Source organism: Zalophus californianus, chromosome 4 (assembly GCF_009762305.2).
Source record: "Zalophus californianus isolate mZalCal1 chromosome 4, mZalCal1.pri.v2, whole genome shotgun sequence".
NCBI lineage: Eukaryota > Metazoa > Chordata > Mammalia > Carnivora > Otariidae > Zalophus > Zalophus californianus.
The window spans coordinates 101,715,156-101,742,915 of NC_045598.1; the positions used below are offsets into that span (position 1 = coordinate 101,715,156).

Below are 27,760 nucleotides of genomic sequence, written 5' to 3' on the forward strand. Positions count from 1 at the left end.
TGTCATACATGAATATAATCCCAGTATGGGTAAAGCACCCTTCCTTTGGACATGATTTGGACATTGAATGTCATAGTGCAAGGGCCAGGAATATTGGTTATTATTGGAGCTCTTTACTTAGAAAACATTTCCTGAGAGTACCCGAAGGCAGGCTCAGTCTTGGGGGCCAACCATCCCACATGCTGGTGGCAGGTGCAGAGGTGGGACAGGGCGTTTGTCATTTCCTCAGAGCAAGAGTGGGTTCTGCATGAATGCTGTGATGGGACACAGAGCATGCACCTGGGAGTCAGTCTGTGGCAGGCTTGGAAGCTGGAATGTTCCAGAGAGAAGCTAGGCAAGTGCCTTTTAAACTTCTTTGCATTGATTTAGGGCAGAGGAAGTCATGATGCTGATCACCCAGTCAGGGGAGGTCTGCTGGTGAGCTCAAGAGAGCCTACAGGTCTCCCCTCTGAGGATACAATCTGCAGCCTTCCCAAGTAATTCTCCTACATGTCCTGGACATACACAGAGGAGTTACCGTTCTGTACCCACAGAGGCTCTTGCGTTTATAATGTGGGAAGTGGGACTGGTTTAATTTCTTACCATTTCTTTCTGATTTTGGCTTACAGAGGATCATAAAAGTGAGAAAGATCAAGCTGGAATTGAACCGCTGGCTCTCAGGTAATTTGAAATAGCATCTGGTAAAGGAATCAGGAACAAGGCCCAAGGGGTCCAGGGTGACTGTAACTTTACAAATGAGGGCAGGGAAATGCGGATTATAATGAATTCATTTATTCGTAAAACACCTTAGCCTAATTCTTTACTCTCTTTTGCTGTAATTCTGTTGATTTCTATTTGCGTATTTATTCTCCAGGCTTGGTAACCTAGAGTCAGTCTGACCCAACAGTAAACTAACCAGGTTCCAGGGGTCCTTGGCACCCCCAAGGTTCTCCTCTGCTTTCTTCCTTTGTGCTACTAAGTTGGCTTACCCTGAGTTGAGTTGGCAGCTAGTTTAATAATCGTCCAATTTCCTTGGGGGGCTGGGGGGCGGGAAGAATCAAAGAACCACAGTACAGTTCCTAGGAGGGGAAAGGCCTGGATGTTGCAGATGCCTGGGGGGCTACACAGCGTCTCAGGAACCAGTTTTCAATGAGTCACTGCATCTAATCTTATCACGTGCGGTAAAATATGGGCTCAGAATCCACTGTAGCCCCTAGTTCAAACCCCTCTGTGTTGGAAGTGTGCTTTAGACCACATAGTGCTTCTCAGAATACTGTGGTGATGAGCAAAGTGTTTTGGTTTTGTTTCCATTTCCAATCCATCACAGACAGATACATGGGCTGTACCCTCAGTCAACCAGATGATTCCACACATCCTGCTCTTGGTTGTCAGTGGCAATGCCAAGCTGCTGTATGTTTCTCACTGCTTACCTTCAGTTACTGTACTTATCTTCTTGGAGAATGGTAACCAACAGTTCTTGGACTGCAGCTCTGCTGGGGCCACACTTGGAGCAGCTGTGCCTCAGAGGGCTGGCTGAGTCTCCACTAGTTCCCAGCATCGCCCGTGGCCAGTGCCCTGGGTGGCGACTGCACCTCCTCCTCCCTCTGCACCCCACCTACCCTCTGCCCCTAATCAGCGATAGATTGTTTTGATCATCCTTTGCAGGAATGTTTCCCTTGACTTCTGTGGCTTTTCCCGTGTACCTCAGTCAGGACCAGTTGGTCCGGTGACCTTGGCTTCACCTGTTGTCCCCCTTCACCCCACTAGGCTCAGCAGGGAGCTGCAGGAGAAGGAGAAAGTGATTGAAGTCCTGCAGGCCAAGCTGGATGCCCGGTCCCTCACGCCCTCCAGCAGCCATGCCTTGTCGGACTCCCAGCGCTCTCCCAGCAGCTCCTCCTTCCTGTCTGATGAGCTGGAAGCCTGCTCTGACATGGATGTAGCCAGCGAGTACACACACTATGAAGAGAAGAAGGCTCTGCCTGGTCACTCAGGTAGCCCCCACTGTCTGAGCGGTACCACTTTTCTCTAGGTGGAGAGGAGACGTCCATAGCCAGACCTTGTAGATCCATCTTGGTGTATATCAGGCTTGAACGTGGCTGTGGGACCCAGCACCAAGCACAGGCCCCAGTGGCTCAGGATCTTTGCTCTGCTCCTGACTCTGCAAGGTGTCACTGGGTCTCCACTGGATGTGCATGCTGGTAGACCCAAGGGGAGCCACGGTGGGAAGAGTGAGAAGATCCTAGCAGACTTTTCTTCCCTGCTGCCTCATGAGCACAGACTGTCTGACTGACCTCCTTCTTAAAATGGGACATCTTCTCCCTCCTGCAGTGGTCCTGCTCACTGCGTGTCCTGAGCCAGTAACCCCTGAGTATCTGTCAGTGGTCGCAGATGCTGTTGGTCCCGCCTGGTATTTTTGGAAACGCCATTTTCACGGTTTCCGGGTCTGGGCCCCACTCTCACCTCAAAGGTAGTTTGCCTCACTCAAGAAGCTCTCTGCAAGCAAAGAAATGAACACTGCTCACAGTGCTTGTGCTTGGTGCTTTCCCAGAAAGCACGGCTCTGCCTTGGTACCCCTGGCTAAATATAAGGCCAGATTCCAGTTCTTTGTTGACCACCCAACATTTTCTTTCATTCATGGGTTTTGTAGATTCCATCCATCATTCGAGTCATTCCGCTGTCCTGTCTCCTAAGCCATCAGCAACCAGTGCACCTCGGGGGGTTAAGGCCGAACCCAGCAGCAACCCCATCAGCTTGCCAGCTCCCCAGAACCCCCCCCAGGAGGCCAGCCAGGCCCATCCAGGTATGCGACAGCCAACATGGCAGGAGCTCTGTCTCCTCTCTCTCAGCAGCCTGTATGACTTTTCTTCAGGGACGAATGTTTCCCCTGTCAGGGGCTTCTATGCATCAACCCCTAGACGAAATCAAAAGGCCATCCTAGTTCACCAGTTGTGTCTGCATTTTCTTTGTTTTAAATATTTTAGACAAATCAGAGATCTGCAACAGACTTTGATCTGCATACCAATTTTGACCAGGAGTTGGTGAATCATTTTAAAGTAAACATTTTCCTTTGTTTCTTTCATTTCACTCCGGGGAGCAAAGAGGCAAAATGTTTCTCCCAGGATTATAGTAGCCACAGAACAAAAAGAAAGTCACTCCTACTGCTCGCCTGTAGGCATTACCCATTTTATCTGCGTGGTGAGCCTCTGCAGCAGCTCAGGATGCTTCAGTGTTCTACAAGATGCTGTTCACGTTGTTGTAATGCAATTACATATGATCATTCGTGGATTTATGAATAGCTGGGCAGCCCTTGATATGTACATAGTGCGTATCCTGCAGCCAATTGGAGGGGTACATTTCATTTGCCTGCCCCAACCTAATCGCCAGGGAGTGTGCTGTTCAGTTAGAGCCCCGCACCAGTGATGGCAGGGCAAAGGCAAACTTTGTCCTCGCCTCCTACCTCCTGCCACCACTGGCTGGCTGCCTTCAGTGTGGTTGGTGGTACGGTGCCTGCAGAAAGCAAAGTGCTTTCCTTCTGCTGCCCCCGTCTCTCCAGAGAACAAGTCAACCAACATCTTAAGAAGGGGGTGTGTCTGACTCTGAGCTGGGGTTTAAAGTTTCTGGGCCACAGTAGGCAGCTGCTGGCCCAGGAAGTCATGGGGAAAAGCTATTTGCCTAGCACTATAGACATATCTGTAAATGCTTTGGGGTCAAACAGAGCAGAAGGCCAGGGGTTTTAAAATCAGAACACTTCCCTGAAGGATGCCTGGCCTATGTTGCTTGGCAACGTGGGGGTCCTTGCAGCGCTGTTCTGTGAGCGTGTCAGCATCCCGGGGTGAGGGATGTGATTAGAATGTATTCATTGTCTTTTACGGGAGGCATTCTCCGCAGGCCAGTCTTGGTTTCTGCTCCCTCCATAGGCTACCTGCCATATAACTGTTTTTAGGAAAGAGGAGACAGATTCAAACATCAGAACATCCCAGGGTCCCTAAAGACCTGTCCGTAGATGGCCTGCATCATGGTCATCTGTGAAGAGTTATTTTAAATGCAAATTTCCAAGCCCTCCTCCCAAAGTTTGTGACTTAGTAGATCAGGGCCTGAAGAATCTGCATGTATTAAGAATTTTTCCTAAGTGATTTGAACGCCCAGACAGGCATGCAAGCTACTGTGTCTGAGTCACTTCACCAAGACCTTTATTTTTCATTTGGTGAATGAACCCATGGATTTGCAATTCTGAGGTTTGTTTCCATGAGATTCTTGAATTACATGCGTGAGGAATGCACATTTCCCCGCAGTCCTAGCCACTCCTGCCCTCCTCAGGGTGAGCCCGCATGCTCTCAGAGGGGTTCTAGGTGTAGGGAGTCTTGTCAGAGGGGCAAGGACCGACTCATGCCCGGGGGGCTTGGGAGCATCGAGGCACAGCCGTCCTGACCTATCCGTGCCTGGGATAGCTGCCTGGGGTACAGTTATGCCACCATGCCTTAGAATATGTATGCCGGATATCCCTGGCAAGGGAGAAGGCGGAGGGGTCAGCTAACACTCGGTAACAATGCTTGCCCTTCGCCTTGTCAGCCCCACCACGCTGAATAATAGCCACCCCCCAGGGAGACATCTGGACAAGAAATAGTTTCATCTTCTCCATCTTTTCCCCATTCCTTTCTCTCACTTTCTTTCTAATGACGTGTCCCCTTTCTTCCCAACTCTGTGTTTCTAGGCCTTCATTTTCCCTCCATACCCACGCTGGTTAGCCTTCCCCAGGCGCCAATGCCCTCAGCTCCACCCAGCTTCCTGCCTTTCAGCCCCACTGGCCCTCCCCTCCTTGGCTGCTGTGAGACACCCATGGTCTCCTTGGCAGAGGCTCAGCAGGAGCTGCAGATGCTGCAGAAACAGTTGGGAGAAAGTGAGCACTTCCTGCTGCACGTGTGTGCTTGGGCATGGCAGCCCCACCCTGTGTGGCTCTGCATGGCTTCGGCTTGGTGGCAGAGTTTTAAAAATGACATGGGGTGTGCACACCGCCAGGGGATGATTGACGGATGGCCCTGCTTGCTTTTTTTGGAAATATATTTACTGTTGTCTTTCTGGTGTGTGTGTGTCTCATCGGTTCCTCAGGCCCTAGACCTGCTCCTTTCCCACTGCTGACAGTGTGGGTTGCCACCAAGTATGCTGAAGGCCTGACACGCCGGTGACGTGTTTGTGGGCAGGGCAGGGTACAGGTGAGAGCTTCTGGGCCTTGCCTATGCGAGACAAAGTGGCCACTTTTCCGGGAATCCTTTCCATCCCTGTGATATTCTCCTGCTGTGAAAAAACGCTCTTTATCCAGTTCAGACCCTGACCTCATCAGGTTGAGGATTCAGGTGACTAAGCCTCTCTTCCTACAGCGCAAGGGTCACTCTTACCCCTGGACAGGTGACACGGGGATGGCTGGAACCGGAAGTACGGGCTGTGCTACCTGATTGTAAATTCAGTCCTCTGACTTCCCAGAGATCACTGATCGTGTCAGTGACGGACTATGTACAGTCATCTTTTTGGAATATATGTCGGAGCTGGATGCCTCATCATAAAAACTGTGTGTGTGATCAATTATAGCTTAGAAAAAAATAAAACCCTCACATGAGGAATTTGCTCTCTAGTAATGCTTAAAAAAAAAAAAACAAACCTAGAAATCAGTTTGATGTTACCTTAAAACCACATTCTGTGCCTTTGGAAAAAAAAAAAAAAACTACTCAGGCAAGCCAAAGACTGATGGTAAGGGTCACCAGGCACAATGTCCAGTGACCTAGGACCACAGCCAAGAGTTCACATACCTGAAGCCCCCGTTGTCATTTACCCCAGCTTATTTCTTTTGTCACCCCTGAAAATGAATACACTGTCTAGTCTACTCTGTCCTAGTTTGATTCCCAGAACCAGTTAGATGAGACCCTTTTTAGGACAGTTTGTACATCTTCCATTTTTGCAGGCAGTGAAGTCTAGAAGACTGCCTCTTGCGTATCAGAGCTTTACGCAGGTGTAGCTATCTAGGCTTACCCAGCAGCACGAACCTGGTCTCACCTGAGCCTCACGCCACTTGTGTGATAGGTAGAGCCTGAGCAGGGAACTAAGTCCCAGGGAAGTGGAGCTACTTGTTGAAGGTTACTAGTAAGAGGGAGAGATGGGCTTGAATCCGGGTCTTCTGCTCCCAGGCCTGTGTTTTCCATGATACTTTCTCTGTCTAGGATGGTTTTGTTACCATCCTGCTCCGAGCTAAGCTCAACAAATTCTGGAAGCCCCTCGTAACAATCTTTTCTCTTTCTCTTTAGAAATCAGTAGAAGGTACTGATGTCTCTGACCTAGAACTTATTATTTGAGCAATTCTGGAACCAACAGTTGATGGAGAACAAATTTGTCCCATATCAAAATGGCAAGAGTGTGCTCTATCTTACTTTTCCTTTACCTTTCCATATTTGTGATGCCTTTGTCCAAAAGGAAAGACAGAAGGAGATATCTGTGCATGAAAAAGGGTCTGGGTATGATATGGGTTGAAGTCCTATCTAGTCTGAGCCACTGACCAGAGTTTGGATGGTCCCAGCTTTGGTGAACAAGATTATAGCCCTGTCTTGTCCGTCCGTCCTGAAGCACAGTCCTCTCTGAGGAAATACAGCTTACCGGCGTTCCTTGTTTGCTTTGAACCAAGCTTCCACGTGGACAGTGGTGCATGGCGGCTTCTTAGGTAACTGTGGGGCAAAGATCTCCTTGTGCTAGAGTCTGTCTGGTGTCTTTGCATGGTTCAGGGCATGTGCTCTCTGTTGTGTGGCCAGGGCAAACTGGGAACATGAGAATACTGATCGCTGTTACTGATAGACTTGGAACCTTCTACGACTTTGGTTAAAAAGTAAGCTATCGACAGCCCCGGATTTCCCCCTTTGCCTTGTGTTGGGCTGGGGAGGAAGGAGGTGTGAAAGAGGTAGGAAATAACATCTTTACTGAATCCCAACTAAAATTTAGATGCTGAGGGGCCCGTGGGTAGCTCAGGTGGTTAGGCATCCGATTCTTGATCGCAGCTCAGGTCTTGATCTCAGGGTCGGGAGTTCAAGCCTCACCTTGGGCTCCACGCTGGGCATGGAGCCTACTTAAAAAAAAATTCAGATGCTGACATTTTTCATCCCCCTCTTTAACTCCCAATGATTCTAATGAACATTTAGTATTTTGCAAATTGGGGAAGGAGAGACCCATGACAGTATTTCTCAAATTTTGCTGCCTATTTGAATCACCTGGGATGATTTTAAAACATCCAGTGCCCAAGCTATACCCCCAGTTAAGGCAAAATCTCTCGGAGGTCCAGGCATCAGTATATGTTTGCTTACATTTTCCAAGGTGATTCTAGTATATAGCCAGATTTGAGAACCAGTTACAAATGGAGATAAAAATTGACAAGTGCCAATTGCATTATCCCCTCAGAGGAGTTTGGCTTGGTTGGAGGGAATGATGACCTCTTCCTCTGTGCTTAGGTCGAGCTACCTGTTTACTCTGCTGCCCATGCTGATAATCCCTGAAAGAAAGCAGTCTTCTGAATATGAATATACTAAACTACAGTCCTGCCCACCTCTCTCTGTGTCTCCCACGGGCTGAACTTCTTTTTACATAGAAGCAGAGATGATCTGGCTCAGGGGAAGGCCCGTGATTTCCTAAGATCTATGAAAGTGTCAGCCTAAGTTAAATGAAAGGTCCTACATCCCTCCATGGATGCTAGCACTGAGCACATCTGTGAATAGGAATGTGCTATATCCCCTGAAACGAGGACTGAGTTCTCTTTCTGGAACTTTCCTGGACTCTATCAGAAGGAATTATAGTAGAAGGCAGGAGTGGGGCCACTGGACTTTTCCTTTGTGTACACCGGTGACTTTCAGCTACTTTATCCATCCTCTGCCTCTTGGTGTCTCATGCCAGCAAATACATGGGGTGAAAGCTACAGCCTATAGGTTATGGTCTTCATCTAATTGGTATTCTGCAATGGCCTGGGATCTCCGACATCGCACATGTCCCCTTTAGTGTCCATTCTTAACAATCCCACACTTCTTGGCTGGTCCTTCCCTTCTAATCCTCTCTTCCTCACTCCGGTTTCTTTCTGCCCAGGTGTCAGCACCGGCCATCCTGCTTCCCCACCTGCATTGCCAAGCAACCATTTAGAAGCCAGTTCTTCCCACTATCTCAACGCCGCCCAGCCCCACTCTCCTCTGAGGGGCAGCACAGAACTGGGCAGAAGCCTGGAGCCCAGCTACCTGGGCAGCAGCAGCCAGTGGGATGTGATGAGGCCTCAGAAAGGGAGTGTATCAGGCGACCGGTCCTCAGGATCCTCTGTGTGTCAGCTTAACTCCAAACCCACAGGTGAAACACAAAGCCGGGCAGGTCAGCCTGTGAAATGCAATCTCATTTAGAGTCTACCCCTCTCCTACCTGGGCAGGGACATTTTTCATTTCTCTAGTCCCCAGCTCACACAGTGGGGGTAAAATGAAAGGGTCCTATCCGTGCTGGACCTTTCTAAGTGCCCCCATTTGGCCTCCCTGCCCAGGGCCTCACTGCCGTTCAGGGGACTGGGAAAGTCAGGGACCCGATTGTGCTCTCACGTTCATGTCATTAACCACATAGGAGAAGTTTATATTCATGGACTTTTTCCTCATGCCTCCTCTCTGAGGCTGGAGGAAGTGCTTGATGCCTCGTTAAAGAATGTTCAGTCAAGAATCAGTCAGAGGAACGGTATCAGGGTAGAGTGAGGTCTTCCCTAACACACTCAGGAGAGAAAGTCACACTCAGGTCACCACACCTTTCCAGATGCTTCAGTTATTTTTCTAAACCATGTGGAACTCCCTCACACTCACCAGTTACACTGGTCACTGCACACTTTTATTTAAAACTCCGTCACACTTTGGGGCGCCTGGGTGGCTCAGTCGGTTAAGCATCTGCCTTCGGCTCAGGTCATGATCTCAGGGTCCTGGGATTAAGTCCCCCATCGGGCTCCCTGCTCAGCGGGGAGCCTGCTTCTCCCTCTCCCTCCGCCCCTCCCCTCACCCCCGCTCATGCGCTCGCTCGCTCTCTCTCTCTCTCACAAATAAATAAATTTTAAAACTCCGTCACACTTACTGTGTGTAGGAGGAGGCCACGGGGGCATGCTTCGCGCTGGGCTGTCCTGGGTTTGAGAGCCAGTTTACTCTTTAAGTGAAGTCACTGTGTTCCTGAGTGCCCACGTGAGAGAATGCAGTTGGTGGAAGGATGGGGGTGTTCAGGGATCCTGCTGAGGAGCCACTGGCCGAGCCCCATCCCCACCTGGGCCCCACTGGTGACCAGGATTCCCTATCTCCCACCTCCTTCATGTCCTGGCGGGATGGCTGCAGGGGCTGACCTGCTAGAAGAACATCTTGGTGAGATTCGGAACCTGCGCCAGCGTCTGGAGGAGTCCATCTGCATCAATGACCGCCTCCGGGAGCAGCTCGAACACCGGCTCAGCTGTGCAGCCCGTGGGAACGGTAGGAGAGGCCCAGAGCCCGCCACTTCTGTCACGACTGGGGAACTTCTGAAGGGAGGGCCCTTAGGCTGAGCGGCACGTTTTTCAAAGCACCTGCTAGGCTTTCCTCTACTTGCTCCTTCCACACAGCCCGGCAAGGCGGGTGGGGCAGGTCCTCTAATCCTCACTTTGTAGATAGACTGGAGCGAAGAGAGAACTTTACTCCTGGCAGAACTAACAAGGTGTGTCCGCAGAGTGTCTGACTTCTCATCCCATCCTTAATCCGCTCGTATAAGTGCCTGCTGACCTCTCCGTGCCTTGTCGTGGGATCAGCAGGTGGTAGAGCCAGGTCAGCGGGCGCCCTCCCCCAGCCACTCGCCGAGGTGGCCTTTCTCCCGACACTGTCCTCTCAGGCTGCTGTCGCTTGGAGGCCGTTCCCCGTACACGCCCTTGTCCTGCCCGCAGCACACCTGCTGCTATTGCGGGGCAAGAGCCCCCAGAACCGTTGCAGCTAGGGCACGTGGTGGGGCCCGCACAGAACCCACGGGTAGGAGGCCCACAGAAGCCAGGCACTCGGCCCACCAGGCTTGGGGGTCAGGCCTCGAGTACCCCCAGGCACTCCTGCTGGGTTGGAACAGTATTTCTGCAGGTACAGGACAGGTGGCTTCTTGAAAGCATCTGTTACCCAAATGTGTAACGTGTCTGCCCGCACTTCCTGGGACAGGATCCACCTCTAATTTCTACAGTCCTGGCCTGGAACCCACACCTCAGCTCTACAACGAGAACAGAGTCCTTAAGGAAGAAAACCGGAGCCTTCAGGCTCAGCTGAGTCATGTTTCCAGAGGTGGGTGGTAAAAGCCACACACTGTGCTCATTCCGGGTCCCTTTCCTCCTGGCCACACCAATCACCCCTTGAAGTCAAGAGAAGAAGGTGGATATAACAGCCAACCAGATCTGCCAACCCAAAGTCCCATGGCTGTTCTCAGTCTAGAAGGGGCTGCTTCCTGAGAGGTCCCAACCATGGGCCCTCATGCTCCAAGGCTCTAGGGACAAAGATAGCTCTAGGAAATCCACCACCTCTGTGCAACCCATAGACGTTCAGATATTCAGTCATTAGTTATGAAACTGGATACCAGTTAGGTGTCTGTTCTACTTGTCCAGACTTTACCACAGCCTCGTGTGTCTCCCCCAGTACTGAGCTGCCATCCCCGTCTCCCGCTACCTTCCCTCCCTTACCCACTCTGGGCTCCTCTCTGCTTAGGGATCCTCAGGACTGTGTGTCTGGAGGCACCAGCCAAATGTCCTCCAGAGCGTTCCCAGCACTATTTGATGGGCATCCAAGGGGGGAGGGGGTATCATTTCCTCTGGGACCTGGGAGCAGCTGACCTTAGTGTCAGTTGACTTGATCAAATCAATATATGATCAATAACAAATTATATTTATCTGCAAATATTTATTTTATTTTATTTTATTTATTTATTTTTTTAAGATTTTATTTATTTATCTGACAGAGAGAGAGAGAGAGAGAGCACATCAGGGGGAGCGGCAGAAGGAGAGGGAGAAGCAGGCTCTCCCTGAGCAGGGAGCCCGATGTGGGACTCGATCCCAGGACGCTGGGATCATGACCTGAGCCGAAGGCAGACGCTTAACGCCTGAGCCACCCAGGTGCCCTATCTGCAAATATTTATTGACTAGCCATAAAAGACTAATAGTTTCCTAAAGGATTAAGCCCAGAATGAAAGAATGCTTGTGGAACAGGAAGAGAGACATCAAGTGATATTTCTAAATTTGCCTCTCCAGAGCAGGAAGATGTGAGGGGAAAAGGTCACTGATGGGGAAGTAATGAGAGGTCACAGATAAGAGAGAAGGCACAGCTGCTAAACCCCCATTGCATGCCGGGACAGACTAGCACAGACCTCCCAGGGGAGAAGACACTAAGATGTGAATAGGCGCAGTCGGCCAGGCCCGGGGCCTCCCCTCGGACGACTGACAGCACCTGCAGCCCGATTCTCAGAGTCCCTGTCCATAGTCTCTGAGAAACCGTGCAGATCATTGGGATGCCACAAGCCCAGAAAAGAACAGATGTCCCCATTTTCAAATTGACGAGTATAATATATTCTAAAAACCGTAGACAAGAAATCTTGATGTTGGTCTTTGGCAAAATTCAAGAATGGATTATCACACAGAGGGTGTATGAACTTAGAAAATAGTGAGCATTAGAAACCACAGCGTTTTGGGCGCCTGGGTGGCTCGTCGGTTAAGCATCTGCCTTTGGTTCAGGTCATGGTCCCGGGGTCCTGGGATCGAGCCCCCATGTCAGGTTCCCTGCTCAGCAGGGAGTCTGCTTCTCCCTCTCCCTCTGCCTCCTCCCCACTGCTCCTGCTCTGTCTCTCAAATAAATAAATAAAATCTTAGAAAGGAAGGGAGGAAGGAAGAAGGGAAGAAAGAAGGAAGGGAAGAAAGAAAGACCACAGCATTTTCTCTAAAAGCAGGGTAGACCTTGTAGACCTTATGAAATCAGAAGATCAAGGGCATTGCAAAGATGGAGGCTCCACATTCCCCAGGGCGTGTGGATGTGGTGAACTGACACCCTCTGCCTCCCCAAGCAGCTGCAGAATTAGCTGGCCTTCATGTTGCCTTAGTTCTGTGTGTCAGGATCGATGAGCTTGGGCTCCTCTTCCTGCTGACCTCTGGCCCCACAGTATAAATCCTCCTGTGTTCCACTCACCAGAGCGCTCCCAGGAGACAGAATGCCTGAGGGAGGCTCTGCTGTCCTCTCGAGCCCGGCTTCAAGAGTTGGAGATGGAGCTGGAGCACCAAAAGGGGGAACGGCAGCAGCTTCTGGAAGACTTGAAGGAGAAGCAGCAGGAGATCTTGCATTTCCAGGAGGAGCGCCTGTCCCTCCAGGAGAAAGACTCCAGGTAAGAGGGAGCCCAATAAGAAGGAAGGTGGCCCTGTTTTCAGATTTAGAAGAAGGGATATTGGCAAGTCAGGTATTGGTGCCTTTTGGGACCCTCAGTTTCCCCTCTGCTATTCCTGATTTATGGATGACTTTGAGCAGAAGGAATGACTTCTCTGGGAATGCCTTTTTCACTCCAAAGTTGGGAGAGTAAAACCCTATTTTAGAAGGCTTCAGCGTTATCAGGGGCACCTGGGTGGCTCAGTTGGTTAAGTGTCTGGCTCTTGATTTTGGCTCAGATCGTGATCTCCAAGTCCTAAGAACGAGCCCCGTGTTGGGCTTGGCGCTCAGCTTGGAATCTGCCTGGGCTTCTTTCCCTCTTCTTCTCTCTCCTCTGCCCCTCCTACCACTTGTACGCACACACTCTCCGTCTCTCTCAAATCAATCAATCAATAAATCTTAAAAAAAGAAAAAAAAGGTTTTCAGCATATCAGATCCTGGAGAAAAAATGTTCTCATCCTTCCAGTTAGTTTAAGGATATTAGTCTCACCGTAATGGAGGAAGCATCCTCACCAACCGTCATGCGCATCCCCGGCATAAACCCTGTGACTGCCGGTCACCGTGAAAAGAACACTGTAGGGGCAGTAAGAATACGGAGCTGTGTGTCTGCTCCCAGCTAACGTAGCTAATGGCATGACTTCAAGCAAAGTTACTTCACCTCTCAGAGCTTGTTTCTACATCTGTAAAATAAAAGGAAAGGTCTTCATGGCCCCTGGGTTGACATGTTGGGCTAAAACACCATGATGCAAAGGCAGGCTGACAGCAGGTGCCCTGGAGCGGCCGAGGGGCGCTGGCCACTCAGCAGGCCCTTGCTTCCCCCCTGCAGGCTGCAGCGTAAGCTGGCCCTCCTGCAGCAACAGTGTGAAGATAAACAGCAGCTCTTCCAGTCCCTCCGGTCGGAGCTACAGATCTACGAGGCGCTTTATGGCAATTCCAAGAAGGGGCTGAAAGGTATGTGTCTCCCGTCCCCCCTCCCCCATGAGCTCCCTGCCCTTGCTTAGGATCCTGGTGAGGTCTTTACCCTGGGAGTTGTAGAGCTCTGGAAAGAGTTCTGCCTCGGAAACTCCCAGCCAGGTCTGGGGCTGCCAATAAGAACAGAGGGGTTCTCTCATGCGCAAAGCCCAGGGGTTGGTGACATGAGCAAGATCCAGCTGAGACATCCTTAAAAGTAGGCCACAAGAGTCCAACTCTGCCTACCTAGATGGCCAGGGAAAAGCTGATAGAAGTCCAGCTTATACAGTGATTTTTTTTTTTTAATTCAAAGAACTGTCTTGATGGCACCATCAAGTGAGAAGGTCTTGAATATTGTGAATAATACAGATTGACCACCCATGCAGCCAGTACAGTGGGCAACCTGCTCCCACCCTGACCCATTCCCCAGGGAGAAAATTAAAAGATGCAAAACATTTACAGAAATACCTCTATTAGAATCTAAATTTCAAGCCTGGATTTAAATTTTAAACCATTTTATTTGAGGACTTTTGCCACCTGCTAAAATACTGATCTAATGTTGGAGAATCTTCTTCTATTTCCCCATTGCCGTACAAATGGGAGAGCGTATTCTAAACATCAAGTTAATAACTCCAACCAGGCCAGAACAGAGGACTGATGTCAATATGATAAATTTAGAAAAGATAAAAAAAAAAAACAAAACCAAAAAACCTTGAGCTTGATTAAAATTATCAGTGGTAGAGGTACAGGATGGGAAGGCCTGGCTCTCTAGCCATTCGTGAGTTTGAGGATGGGGAGTTAGTTAGAAACCCACTGGGACAAGGAACTTGTAGGCAAAGGTTGCTACAAAAGCCAATTCAACCTGAGACCGCAGTAGGGTAAGAGTGGTGTCCATATGAAGTGACCATGTCGGAAATACTGTTAGATTGTGGGGCACCATCTTGTAAAAGGGACATTGGCAAACCAGGGAACATAGTGAAGACAGGGACCACCATGCTGGGAGACCAGAAATCCTGAGCTGTCAGAGAAACTAACCAATTTTAGGCCTGGAAAAGGTCACAAGGAGAAGAGAACTGGCTTTAAATATTTGAAGAACTATCAGGTGAAAAAGAGCTGATGTGTTTGGTGTCCTTTTAGAGGGCTGAACAAGAGTCAAAGGATGAAGGGCAGTGGAATTTGGACTTACATAATTTATGTCTTCCTTACCCCTAGAGCCTTCGAGTGATGGAATGGCTAGTTTGTGAAGGAATAAGCTTCCCATCCAAGCCCTCTTTAAACAGAAAGGGATGACTTGTCAAGGATCCCATAGAAACAGCTCTTGCTTTGGATGGGATGTTGGCTCTCTCAGCCTTGCAGTTCTAATTTTTTTTATTTTATGTTTAAAAATTCCTTAAGCAATATGGACTTTTCAACATTCAGCCAAATTTGCATTTTCATAAAACCTGATTGGATTTCCTAATTTGCTGATGAGAAGGTGAACCAGAACTTGAAGAAGTATCAGGCGCACCGCAGCCTGAGAGAATAGTTTATGTGCGCTCATGGGAGCATCGGGTCCAACCTGCCTGTGGGAGAGCTTTGTATCAGGGAGTGTGAGAAGTCAGGTCAGTTGATGAGACAGCTGCCGGTATGTAGAGGACCAACGAAGTACGATGGAAGTTTACATTCTACATAGCAGGCCATGGAAAATGAGTGTTTTTCCAAGCAAAATAGGTACTTGATGGGAACAGAACTCTCAGACGGTAGGACTGGTGGGACACGCTGGAGTCAGGAGACATTCGAATCAGGGAAACCCACTGAATGGGGGCAGTTATAGGGCATTTACGTGAGGAGAGTCTGATATAAAGTGCTATTGGGAAGAGAAAGAGGAATGGATAGATGGACAACAATTTTTAAAAATAAGCAAAACTTTGTGAGAATTTGGATGTAGGGAAAGAAAGATAGGAAAGAGCTTCATGGAGCTTTGGGGTTAGTATCTAGAAACCACTTCATCCTGCCTACATCTTCTTTCATGCCTTTCTCCCTTCTTATAGGTGTTTTAGGAGTCATTTCAAAGCTACTACCACTAAAGCCCCATAGTCTCTTATCCTTAATTCTGTAATCCTGTGAGAACCATGAATTCTGTGATATCTCTTTCAGATACTCATTTGGTCACAAAACCTATCTGAACTGACCGAAAGGGTATTCACAGTCTTCACTTCCCCACTCAGTGATAATGTTCACCCGGCTCATCACAGAAATGTGAATGTGGGTGGCTCAGTCGTTAAGTGTCTGCCTTCGGCTCAGGTCATGATCCTGGGATCGAGCCCCGCATTGGGCTCCATGTTCTGCAGGAAGCCTGCTTCTCCCTCTCCCACTCCCCCTGCTTGTGTTCCCTCTCTCTCTGTGTCTCTCTCTGTCAAATATATAAAATCTTCAAAAAATATATATGAATGTGTTTGACTAAAGGCCTGTGGCTCAGATGCAACCCTATGCATGCACTACATGATAGATGGTATATGGATCCTATTGCCTTCCTACACACCAAAACAAATTCTATTTTTTGAAATATATTTGGCTTCAAGGTTTCAGATAAGATATGTGGTCTTGTAAAATATTGCTTAGCTCTCTTCATCCCCGGTATGAAGAAACAGACTATGTGTGGCAAATGGAGGTAAAAAACAAAACAAAACATGGCGAAGTAGAACAGTTCAGTTTGAGTTGTGACCCCCAGCCTCTAGCAGAGACTCCCATTCCTACATGCTGTCAAAGGCCTGGTGCCTCCTCTCCTCTCCGAGGTGACTCCTGAGCATGGAGGCATCAACTCTCCTTCTCCCTCATCTCCTGCCCTTCTGTAGCGCGGTGCTGACCCCCTATCTCGGAAGACCCCACTCTCTGACCTGTAGCACTAGGGTTCCTGTGGAAGTGGACTAATAATAGGCCTTGACCCCACCTGCTCATCCAAGGCTCTCCAGATGCAGGTGGGTCACGTGAGCCTCAGGGAAATTCCCGTGTGCGGTCTGTCTCATTCTGCGTGCCAGGCCCCACACGGGCAAAGGGGCAGCTCCGTCCCAGATGTGTTGCCTGGGACCCTGAGAGGACAGCGGGATCCCGAGCCAAAAGGAGTGTCCCAGAGGAGTGTTCTGACAAATGCTTGGAAAGCTTGGATCCCAGCCACCAGACCAGACCCCTCCTCTCTCTACTTTCAGCTTCCACCCGGGATGCCGGGCACCAGGTCCCTTCGAGCAGTGACTTGAGCCAGCTGGTGGCAGAGATCCGAGCTTTGCGAGGGCAGCTGGAGCGAAGCATCCAGGTGAACAACGGTCTGCGACAGCAGCTGGAGCAGCAGTTGGACGGTGGGGGGGGCAATGCCAGCCTCAGCCCCTCCTCCGCCAACCAGGAGGACCCTGGAAACAAGCAACCGCTCTTCCATGGTGGGAATGACAAGGGGACCGGGACAGCCGTAGTCAGGGGGGCGGGGGCCAGGACGTCTGTGGTGGAAGGGACCGGCTTCCCTCTCCCACACTCCTTAGGGTCCGGGTGAAATCGCAGGCGTTTCAGTGTCCAGCCTGGGGCGAGGGGGCGGGGTTGAGGGTCCCAGCTTGCTAGGGCTCCAGACTCTGAGTTTGTGCCTGCAAGTTGCTTGCCTTGGGCAAGGTGTTTGAAGTCCTCGGGTACTTAAGCCTTACTTTTCTCATCTTCAAGATGAGGATAATAATCATATATATGTTGTAAGGCCATTTGGAGCATTAAGGGGAATAATTTACAAGTGCCTGACACGATAAGGATTGCTCCGCAGTTAACAGCTGTGTATGTTAGTATCTCTTCCTTGTATTTGTGGAGTGCTTTAGAATTTACCATGTGTTTTCAGGGTGCCTGGGTGGCTCAGTCAGTTAAGCGACTGCCTTCGGCTCAGGTCATGATCCCGGAGTCCTGGGATCGAGTCCAGCATCGGGCTCCCTGCTCAGCAGGGAGTCTGCTTCTCCCTCTGACCCTCTTCCCTCTCATGCGCTCTCTCTCTCTCATTCTCTCGCTCTCAAATAAATAAAATCTTAAAAAAAATAAAAAATAAAATTTACCATGCGTTTTCAAACAATTTTTCAAAGTCTTTCATCCGAGAGGTAAGGGAGGGTTTACTCTCCGTATTTCAACGTGGGAAAACTTCGGCATTGAGATGTTAACTCGCACACCAAGGTTTGCGACAGCTGAGACCCCACCCAGAATTCGAACCAGATGTTTTGGTTTCCAGCCCCCGTCCTTCCTCCTCATTATGCTCTGTCTCGGTGTCGCTGGCCTTCCAGATCCCCATTCCCTGGTGGGAGGGGAACTCAGCTGAGTGGAAGCCGTTCCTGTCCTGGAGGCTGTCATCCCCTCTCCTGCTTGCCTGCTCTCTCCCTCTCTTCTCAAAGTCCTTCATCCAGCCCCCTTTGCCTAGCTTCTATCTGAATGTTAATACTGCCACCCCCAATCTTGACACACTCAGATCAACTTCGTCTTCTTTCTCTTCTTCTTCTTTTTTTTTTAAGATTTTCTTTATTTATTTGACAGAGAGAGAGACATAGTGAGAGAGGGAACACAAGCAGGGGGAGCGGGAGAGGGAGAAGCAGGCTTCCCGCTGAGCAGAGAGCCCCATGCGGGGCTCGATCCCAGGACCCTGGGACCATGACCTGAGCTGAAGGCAGATGCTTAACGACTGAGCCACCCAGGCGCCCCTTTTCTCTTCTTTTTTTAATTCACCAACTCCTCTCACCTCCAGGGCCCTATTTTCAATTGTATTTCAACAGGAGCCATTTCTGCTCAGGATTATCTAAAGCTGAGCTTTCAAACACATTCCTGCCTGCTTTTCCTGGGGCATGTTAATCCTTAGCTCCGCGCACCCCCCCCCCCCCCCCCCCCCCCCCCCCCCCCCCCGCCTGCCCCGGGCCTGCGAGACTTTCACTGATGAGATAATGACCTCACTTGTCAAATGAAGGTGATGCTTCCAAGATCCTGTGTTATGGCCATTAGATAAGAAGGTGTCACGTGGACTGTGGCCCGTAGGAACTGCCGGGCTCCACCCGGGCTGCCGTGATGGTTGTAGTGTTGTTATGACCCCTCACTCTGCCCTCCTACCCGGCGCCCCCACGACCCCAGCCAGGACTCAGCCCCAGCAACTCCACCACTGCTCCTGCTGCTCATCCGCCCAAGACGCCTGAGCTAGAGAGCTGGTTCTAAGCCACCTCCTGAGCAGGATTGTGTCTGTCTCCTCTCTTCTCCAATTCCTCCGCTGTAGGATTGCTGCCTGGTCTCCAGGAGGGTGTCTCTCGCCCGCCACACCTTCTCATCCTACTGCATTTTTTCTAGCGCTAACTCATCAGAACCGTGATTGGAACACTAGTTTAATTGCCCACAAGTCCATTCATCCTTTGATTCAGTATTTTTGACACATATACTATGCATATGGGATGTGGAAATATTGGGGCTCAGAGCTGATGGCCAAGAAAGAATTCTTAAGACATTTTTGGTGCAAAAAGGTGTTTTTATTACAGCACGGGGACAGGACCCATGGGCAGAAGAGCTGCGCTGGGGTTGTGAGGAGCCGTCGGTTATATACTTTGGAGTTGGGGGAGGCAGAGGCAAAGGGAAGTTTCCAAAACGACTTTAATATGCTAAAGAAGACTCAGGGGATACTGGAGGCCTGGCTATTGTCAAGCTAAGACTGTTTTTCCCTCTAGTAGGTCATTAAGACAGTTGGGAGCTCCTGAAGTAACGTCTTACTCTGCCCGCCTCAAGTATTTGTCCCTGGGCTGCAGGGTGTAAGGACATTTAACGTTATCTACATCTCCTTTTGCCTTTGTTCTCCACATCATAGGTGTGCATATTTATACTTAGTTACAAGGCAGTGTATTAGAAATTGCACACATAATTATATTCAAAATGCAGGTTAGAAAAATGCACCTAACAATTCTTCAGACCAGAAGTTGCTTCTCATGGAACACATTAAAGGAACATGTTCTTGTTCCAAACTAAGGGATGTGTTTGCTGTTGCTTACAATCATGGTCTGGAAGTGACGATGATGTAAGAGACAAACCACACTGCCTTAGATCTCTGCTGGTGAAGACTAGGCTGTGCATGGGTTTGGTGAGCAGTGCGTTCCAGGGTTCTTCCAGGGTTCCTGAAAATTGTTTTTGTCTTTACGCCCTAGACTCCATTGCTTCCCCTCCAGTACGAGATGTTGGCATGAATTCTCCAGTCCTTGTGTTCCCTGGCCCTTCTCCCGCTGCTCCTGGCTCAGAGACCGCCATCTTCAATAAGACAAATGGTAACTATGGCAACTGAAGGATTCAGGGACTGATGATATAAAATTACCAATGCAAGTAACTTTTGGTTACTAATGGACACATTATCTGATTGTAGAGATTTTTTTTCCCCCGAGTCCCAAGGTCTTCAGCCCTACTCATTCCACCTTCTGTGGCCACCTTTCTTGCCATTATTCTTCCTCTTGTGGTTTTTCCTATTGCTCTGTTGTACTTCATTGTACGGTGCTCTCTCCCTCCTTGAAAGTGCTCTCTGTGTCCAGCTTAATTTGTCTGTGTCTTCTCAACCGGAAATTAAAAACTTTCTGTTAAAATCATATTTGTCCTGGATATTTCATTTGTCAATAAGGATAAAATTTGCCTCCTGGCCATTTTATCATTATGAGTTGATGTAAGAAAGATTATAAAAATGTAGAACCCAGAAATCTATGGACTTCATACCTCGCTTGTACTTTCCCAGAGTGCCTTTCCTGTTCCTGGCCTCTTTCAGTAATTGATGTCTATTTTAGAATGGACTGGACTGAGGATATGCTTATCACTGTGGATTCTATGTTGTTCTGGTTTTGTTTTTCAGAGCTGGATTTGGATGCTTCGGCAGTAATGAAGAATCCTCCCAAGCTGGAGGGCGAAGCTACTGATGGTTCTTTTGCCAGTAAACATGGCCGCCATGTCATTGGCCACATTGATGACTATAGTGCCCTACGACAGCAGATAGGGGAGGGCAAACTGCTGGTCAAAAAGATAGCAGCTCTTGTGAGATCAGCCTGCACCTTCCCAGGCCTTGAAACTCAGGGCACAGAGGTAATCACGTTATAGATCTTAGGTGTTCCTTTTTCCTCGTGCCCTTTCTCCTTCTGATCTGAGCTCCTTCTCCCACTGCACATCTCCCACAGCTGAGGCTACATCTTCTGCTTATGCCCAGCCAGGCCTTTCTTCTCCATCCCCTATTTTCACTATAAACTCCGCTCTGACTGATTTTTCCTCTCAGAAACACAGAAGAGCTTGAGGAGCATTGTCATCCTCATCTGTAGAACATTTGCTGAGTATTGGCTTATGTGTGGTGCTCTACTGAGCACCCTTTGTTCGCTTATTATCTGGTCCAGTCACCCTGGCACATGGTCATCTGTGGGCAGAGTAAAACCACTTAATCAGGTGGCTGGAAATTCAAGATTTGCATCCAAATGGGCCACATGTTGTAGAAGGGGTGAGAGGCCTGGCAGCCGTGGGATTTCTCTGCTCAGACTGAGCAGGGGAGGGAAACGGGCAGTGTGCCTTCTCAGAGTACTTCCCTGTTCAGAGGACAGGTACCAGCTGCTGTGTTCTCCGAGCCACTGGAGACGCATGGACATGCAGGGACAGCCCTGTCCCCCAGAGCCCCCAACCCAGAGAGAAGGCCACACATCCAAGTAAATAAGGACAACAGGGGCCCTGGGCTCAGGATCAGAAGCCATCCTCTGAGTTGTGAGGGCACGAACACAGAAGGGGTCATTGTGCCAGGCAAGGAAAGTCACAGGGGCCTAGAGGAACCACTAGGGGGATACGCAGGTTCTCGGGGTGATGGAGGGTAGCATTCCAGGTAAAGGGAATGGCATTTCAGTCCTTGGAGCTACAAATAGTTCAGCCCAGCTGAAGCAGAAGGTATGATTTAGAGATGTGCACGGGGGTGCCAGGGCAAAAATCAGGGACCTTAGACCCGAGAGCACGGAGCAGGACTAGAAGCTTACAGAGAGTATGACAGAAGCCGGAATCTAGTGATTCTTGCAAGTTGGATGTCACTGCTGAGGTGGAGATCCGGCTTCCAGGTTAAAAAAGGGTTTCACAGGGTCAAGCAGGCCCGTGACTGTGCCTCACTCACGAAGGAAACCTGAGCCCTGTGCTGGGGGGGGCGGGGGCGGGAGAGAGTGATCTCTCAGCCTCGGTGGTGCCCAGGGCTATATCCCCTCTCGCCCAGGTGCCCGGCAGCGAAGGCATCCATGAACTTGGGAGCAGCGCCCAGGCCCTGCAGCACACGCTAGAGGAGTCGGCCTCCCTCCTCACCATGTTCTGGCGAGCGGCCCTGCCCAGCTCCCCCGGCCCTGCCCTGTCTGGCAGCACGGTGAGTGGTGGCCTCCTTCACCGCTTTTGCCCTAAATGCCATTCTGCCTCCTTAGTTCCACAAGTCCTAAAGGTCAGGAGCTAGACAGCTGAGTTGGGACTGAGGGGCCTTTAGGGGAGCGTCCCCGGGGGAAGACCTGTCATCCGTGGTGGTGGCTGGCAGTGCAGCTCGGGGGACATCCCTTCTCCACCCCCCCCCCCCACCCCCCCAGCAAAGAGGGAAGGACAGAACAGGGAGAGGGTAGAGGCATGAGAATCCCGGTGACCAGGAATGTTCAGGTTCTTTCACTTTTGGAACTTAGCTGAGCTGAAAAATTTAGGGACCTGTGCAAATGTCGAAAACTCCTTTCCCCATGCCACCCCCACAGAATATGACCAGCCTCCTTGAGCCACCCACTGTGTCATTCCAATACATAGCGCCCCTCCACATCTCTGGGCCAGGCCTGGGAGAGTCAGCCTCCCCACCCGCCAGGTGCCCTCAGCCTTGAGGCCTGGACTCTGGGTAGTGGGAGCCTGGCCAGGAAGGTTTCTCAATTTATCCCCCCACCGCCCTCCCCAGGATTCTAAGGCCAGATTAAAGTCACGGACACCTTATGGGCCCAAACTATGCCAGTTCTGAGGGAGAGGGTGTTTTGCCATCTTGAAGTTGGTCCAAAGATCTACAAAATCGCAGACTGTCTCCCCAGGCACAACATTCCCAACCAGCAAGCCTTCTCCGAGGTGCCAGGGCACTAGAACTGGTGTCAGCGCTAAATGTGAGCTCTTGTACCACCGCTGGGGGTCCTGGGGCAGTTCTCCTCAGCAGCAGGGGTGGAGGCCTGTGTCCATCTGCATGGAGGCTCCCAGGTTCTCAGGGTTCCAACCTAATGGCCTCATTCTAAGCGGGCCTCAGCTGGAGGGTTTTAGAGGCTTTCATGGAGGGACTCCAGTCCAGAAATAGTTGAGAAGATTATAGAATCCCACTTTTGATTTTCAAGAGCAGCAAAGCATGGGGTGCTTTAGGCCTTCTGACCATTGACAGAGAGCCCGTTTCCCTTCCCCAGGGACAGTCCATGAAAAGGGAACTTCTGGAACTGAGAACCAAACTGTCCAAACAGGAGAGTCTCCTTCAGAGCACAGTGGAGCGTCTGAAGACTGCCAACCAGCAGAAGGAGAGCATGGAGCAGTTCATCTTCAGCCAGTGTGGGTGTCCCCGAGCCAGGGGATGGGAGAGGAAATTGGGGGTGGGGGGACTTCCAGACTCCCCACTTGTGCTACAGATGGACCGTGACCAGAAAGACTGGGGGGGGGGGATGCAGACCGATGTAATGTCCCCAAACGTCCTGTGCCATGAGTAATTGTAGATGCAGAGGAAGGGGCACTGGGTGGCGGCAGCAGAAGACCCTGAGCTGGGCGACCAGAAGGATACCCTTTAGAACACACCAGGCAAGTATGGGCCCAGCTGGTCACTTCTGCCTGTTGTGCTGTTTTGTTGTTTCAGTGACCAGGACACATGATGTTTTGAAGAAGGCAAGGACTAATTTGGAGGTAAGGAGACCATTGCACCCGCCAGAGCCACAGAACCCAGGCCCAACCCATCCCATACCCATCCCCACCTACCTTCAGAGTCTGCGACGATCCCGGACCCACTCTGACCTTCCCGGAGAGGATTTCTGGTCCACTCCTAGGACTCAGGTCCTCACTCAGTGTCCTGGTAGCTTCGTGCCCCATCACCTCTCCCACCCCGGTCTGTCCCCTGCCATCTCCTCTCCTTGTCACATTGTCACCCTCTTCTCTCCTCACCCCACTTCTTCCCTCCTTTAGGCCAAGTCAGGAGTCCGAGGAAAGCAAGTGAGTTGATTCCCAAGATCAGAGGACATGGGGAGTCCACCTCTGAATTAGCTTCCAGGAAAGGGCTCTGGGACCAGCTCTAGTGTTTCCTGTAGCTCTTTTCACTTCATGAAAAAATAAACCCCAGATGCGATCGAATCGGTTGATTCCACTGCACACTCTAGCGGCAGAGAACAGCAATTCAGTTTTGATCTTTCTTTTTCCAAAGAAAACCATTGGGTCTTCTTGAACTAAAAGAGAATTTGATAATAAATAAAAATGAAACTTGAAGGGAAACATTTTATGTATATAGCAGCTATTCTGTACGTTTACTTCAAATACTAACCCATTCCCTAGCAAGTAAGCTGAAGTGTGGCAAATGGCTTGTAAATCAGAAACTAAACCTTTAGGTAAGGCACCAGGGTGGCTCAGGCAGTTGAGCATCTGACTTGATCGTGGCTCAGGTCTTGATCTCATGGTTGTGGCTTCAAGCCCAGTGTTGGGCTCCACACTCGGCATGGAGATTACTTAAAAAGGAAGAAAGAAAGAAACTAAACCCTTCACTTGGACTTTAAAGCTCTGCCGTAAGCAATTGGGCCGATTCCTAGGAATGTTCCTGATGGAACCTGAGAGAATGTTGATCCCACAGTATGAAAATGACTTCATGACTTCACCCTCCTTTTTTGGGGGGCGAATTCCCTTTTGTTCTTCTCTGATGATTCCTTTCTTTCCTGAGCCTGTTTAGAAGAACACATACAAGATGGCCTCTGTAAAGCCTTATTCCTGTCCCAGCAAAGGTAACCCAATAGTCCCACACACCCACTGGCTTCCCCTTGTTCGGAAGTTTCCTCTGCACTTTCCAGAGGCCAATGGAAAGGGCCTGAGGCCTGGGTTCTAATCCCAGGCTTGTCACTAACTGGCCCTGTGGCTGGCTCCCTCAGTGTCGGTGAGCCCGCCGGCCCTCATCTGTAAGAGGGGGCACTAGACGTGGGGGGGGGGGCGGTTCTGAGCTCCCTGCTGATGGGGCCCCTCCCTCTCCTCATTAAGTAAGTGGGACATGAACTTAACAGGGGACTTCCCTGCACAACATTCTCTCCTTCCTACCACAGGCTGTTTTTTTTTTTTTATTATTATGTTAACCACCATACATTACATCATTAGTTTTTGATGTAGTGTTCCATGATTCATGGTTTGTGCATAACACCCAGTGCTCCACGCAGAATGTGCCCTCTTTAATACCCATCACCAGGCTAACCCATCCCCCAACCCTCCTCCCCTCTAGAACCCTCAGTTTGTTTTTCAGAGTCCATCGTCTCTCATGGTTCGTCTCCCCCTCCGATTTACTCCCCTTCATTCTTCCCCTCCTGCTATCTTCTTCTTTTTCTTTTTTCTTAACATATGTTGCATTATTTGTTTCAGAAGTACAGATCTGTGATTCAACAGTCTTGCACAATTCACAGCACTCACCATAGCACATACCCTACCCAGTGTCCATCACCCAGCCACCCCATCCCTCCCACCCCCGACCACTCCAGCAACCCTCAGTTTGTTTCCTGAGATTAAGAATTCCTCATATCAGTGAGATCATATGATACATGTCTTTCTCTGATTGACTTATTTCACTCAGCATAACACCCTCCAGTTCCATCCACATCGTTGCAAATGGCAAGAGCTCATTCCTTTTGATGGCTGCATAATATTCCATCCACAGGCTGTTTCTACATGGGCATGTTTCATACTAAGCACATTGGCTCCTGGGAGGTCACAAAAGCCATCATTTTGCTCCAAGTGAACTGGGGAGTGAACTGGCCCGTGAAGAGGGAATGTGGGATCTGGGCACCTGGTGTGCAGTGGCTCTGAGCAGGGCCATCACCCGCCCGAGGTGGTGGGGAACTTTCCCTCTCACCTGGTGGCACCTCGGGACGGCGCCCCTTGCCCTGGGCGCATCCTTCTGTCAGGCTCTCTCTGAGCTCCCGGCTCTGCCACCGCCCAGTGCTCACTGCAGCTCAGGCAGCCACCAGCAGGCCCTGATCCTGGACTCTCACCTTGTTCTTTTTGTCTCCAGGTGAAGTCCCTAAGGGCTCTGCCGTACACCCCAGTCTTGTGACCCTTGCCTTCCAGGAGCCACGCAAGAAGAGGAGCCGCCAGAGGTCTGGCCAACAGCAGGAAGGATGGGCCTGCCCCCCTTTGGTGCAGATGCCAATCTACTGAGGAGACCTGGATCCCACTCCTCCACACCTGCTGGAGGGTCCAGGAGGAGTCAAGAGGCCGGGCCGGTGGAGGAGGGCGGAGAGCAGACAGCCTCTCCTATGGCTAAGGGACACCATCCGCCAGGGGCTGCTCAGCCCCGCACTGAGCAAACACGCACAGTCTGTAGAGGAGCTCGTGACACTGCTTCTTAGTGCCGCACTGGCCTGGGGACTGGCAACGGCCACTTCTCGCTCCAGCGCCCGTCCTCAGATGGTCAGCTCAGGGGACACAGGGCCCTGCTGCCTACAGATGGGACACCTGGTCCCCACACGGGAGCTCTTCGGTCCGTTCCAAAGCCCACGAGTGACAGCGGTGCCCTGAGGGCCAGTGGGGCTCAGCCAGCACGACTCCCAGATCCACGCTTCCCCGGGGCCAGCTCAGCCGGGTCGCCGTCAGGCTGGGTGTCAGTCTACACCGCGGCTCCTGAGTGCTTTGAATGCACATGGCCAAAGCACTGGCTTCCCACGCACCATCTCCTGCTTAGCCTAGCACCTCCTAGTTCCCTTCTTTTAGGATCTCCAAAGTGTGGCCACCTCGCTCTGAATATGCTGTCGCCTTGCATCACCCTAACTCCTCTCTGGGGAACTGGGACTCGTGGCCAGGCCAAGCCCAGTGAAAGTCATGTGTAAGACAAACCAGTGATCATTTTGAAGTGGCACCTGAGAAGCCCCCCGTTGTGGGAAAGCCTAGTCTGTGTCCTGACAGTGCTTTAGAAGGCATGTACGTGTGTATAAATGTACCATAGATATTTATATATGTTGCTATAGTGATATGTTGAGGGCAACATAACTGGTGGACAGGGTCTGTTAGAGGAAATGAAACACGGTCTTTTTGGTGGCTTTGAAAGGAAAATGTGTATAAAGAAAAAAATCATTTTTCCTCACCTGCTCTGTTTCTGATTTCGGCACCAGTCTCTAGGCTGAGTGTGTAAGAGTAGGAAAGGCACACTGTCCCTAAGAAGGTCATAGTCTAAGACTTGGAGTCTAAGTTTAAAAGAGGAAGTCTTGCCTTCTTCATTTTGTAAAAATCCCCAATCTGAAAATAGAAGAGAGTGGTTCTTAGATTTGGAGAGCCTTAGAATCAGCTGTGGAGATCAGAGAAGCCACTTCCTTGGTCCCAAATGCCAAGAGATTTCGTTGGTGTGGGGCCCCACAATGTGCATTTCTTACATAAATACCCCAGGTGATTCTGATGCGGGTGGGCTGCAGACCACAGCTGAAAACTGTTTTTCTCTAACACTGACCCAAAAGTATAAATAGTTTTCTTTAAAGATTTTATTTATTTATCTGACAGAGAGAGAGCACAAGCAGGGGGAGCGGCATGCAGAGGGAGAAGGAGAAGCAGACTTCCCACTGAGCAGGGAGACCAGTGTGGGGCTCAGTCCCAGGACCCTGGGACCATCACCTGAGCAGAAGGCAGACACTTAATGACTGAGCCACCCAGGTGCCCCTAGTTGTTTTATTTTCACTGATACCCCTCAGTTGAAAAGTGTATAAGTCCTTCCATAAATGGTGGCATAGAGACCTGCAAATATTCCTTGGGAGGAGTCCTTAGTTATGTCCTTTTGCCTTCCAAGAATTACTATAAAGCTATCACTCCACAATTATTTCCTAGACAGAGTTAAAACCACAGACAATAACAACAAACAAAACCCTCAGAAACGATCCTCACAACCATCACCACCACCACCAGTAACAAAAAGACCCAAGAAAAGACTCGCACCCAAGGTAGGGCTGCCCCTACTTTTACAGTCGATGGAGGTGACCGCGCATCTGCTCTCACGCTCTGCTGTTCAAGTGTTTCCATGAAGGCCTTTGGCCGTCGATATAGAGGAACTCGCTGGCCCAATCAGCAGAATGGATGAAAGTCAGTTAGCTATTAAGATAAGGAAAGCAGGGTGCCTGGGTGGCTCAGTTGGGTAAGCATCTGCCTTTGGCTCAGAAATTATGCCAGGGTCCTGCGCAGCGGGGAGC

The 27,760-nt window shown here is 50.2% G+C and overlaps 1 protein-coding gene across 12 annotated transcripts in view; it reads left to right on the plus strand.

Annotated features, from left to right (window-relative positions):
• LOC113911597 (phosphodiesterase 4D interacting protein) overlaps positions 1–26,663 on the plus strand; it is a 214,979-nt gene extending 188,316 nt beyond the window's left edge. For 4 of the 12 annotated variants that reach the window (XM_035727313.1, XM_027574395.2, XM_027574357.2 and 1 more), the window contains 16 exons: positions 609–660; positions 1,747–1,970; positions 2,627–2,779; positions 4,691–4,876; positions 8,086–8,337; positions 9,342–9,473; positions 10,176–10,295; positions 12,183–12,372; positions 13,237–13,361; positions 16,547–16,771; positions 19,523–19,639; positions 20,209–20,435; positions 21,586–21,729; positions 22,772–22,910; positions 23,209–23,255; positions 25,603–26,663. In XM_035727313.1, the coding sequence (XP_035583206.1) occupies positions 609–660; positions 1,747–1,970; positions 2,627–2,779; positions 4,691–4,876; positions 8,086–8,337; positions 9,342–9,473; positions 10,176–10,295; positions 12,183–12,372; positions 13,237–13,361; positions 16,547–16,771; positions 19,523–19,639; positions 20,209–20,435; positions 21,586–21,729; positions 22,772–22,910; positions 23,209–23,255; positions 25,603–25,644 (2,375 nt within the window). In that variant the 3' untranslated portion in view covers positions 25,645–26,663. Of the gene's footprint in view, positions 1–608; positions 661–1,746; positions 1,971–2,626; positions 2,780–4,690; positions 4,877–8,085; positions 8,338–9,341; positions 9,474–10,175; positions 10,296–12,182; positions 12,373–13,236; positions 13,362–16,546; positions 16,772–19,522; positions 19,640–20,208; positions 20,436–21,585; positions 21,730–22,771; positions 22,911–23,208; positions 23,256–23,531; positions 23,559–24,282; positions 24,335–25,602 lie in introns of all 12 variants that reach the window. The other 8 variants (XM_027574388.2, XM_027574346.2, XM_027574414.2 and 5 more) reach the window with 5 other exon arrangements.
• The last annotated feature ends 1,097 nt before the right edge of the window (positions 26,664–27,760 follow it).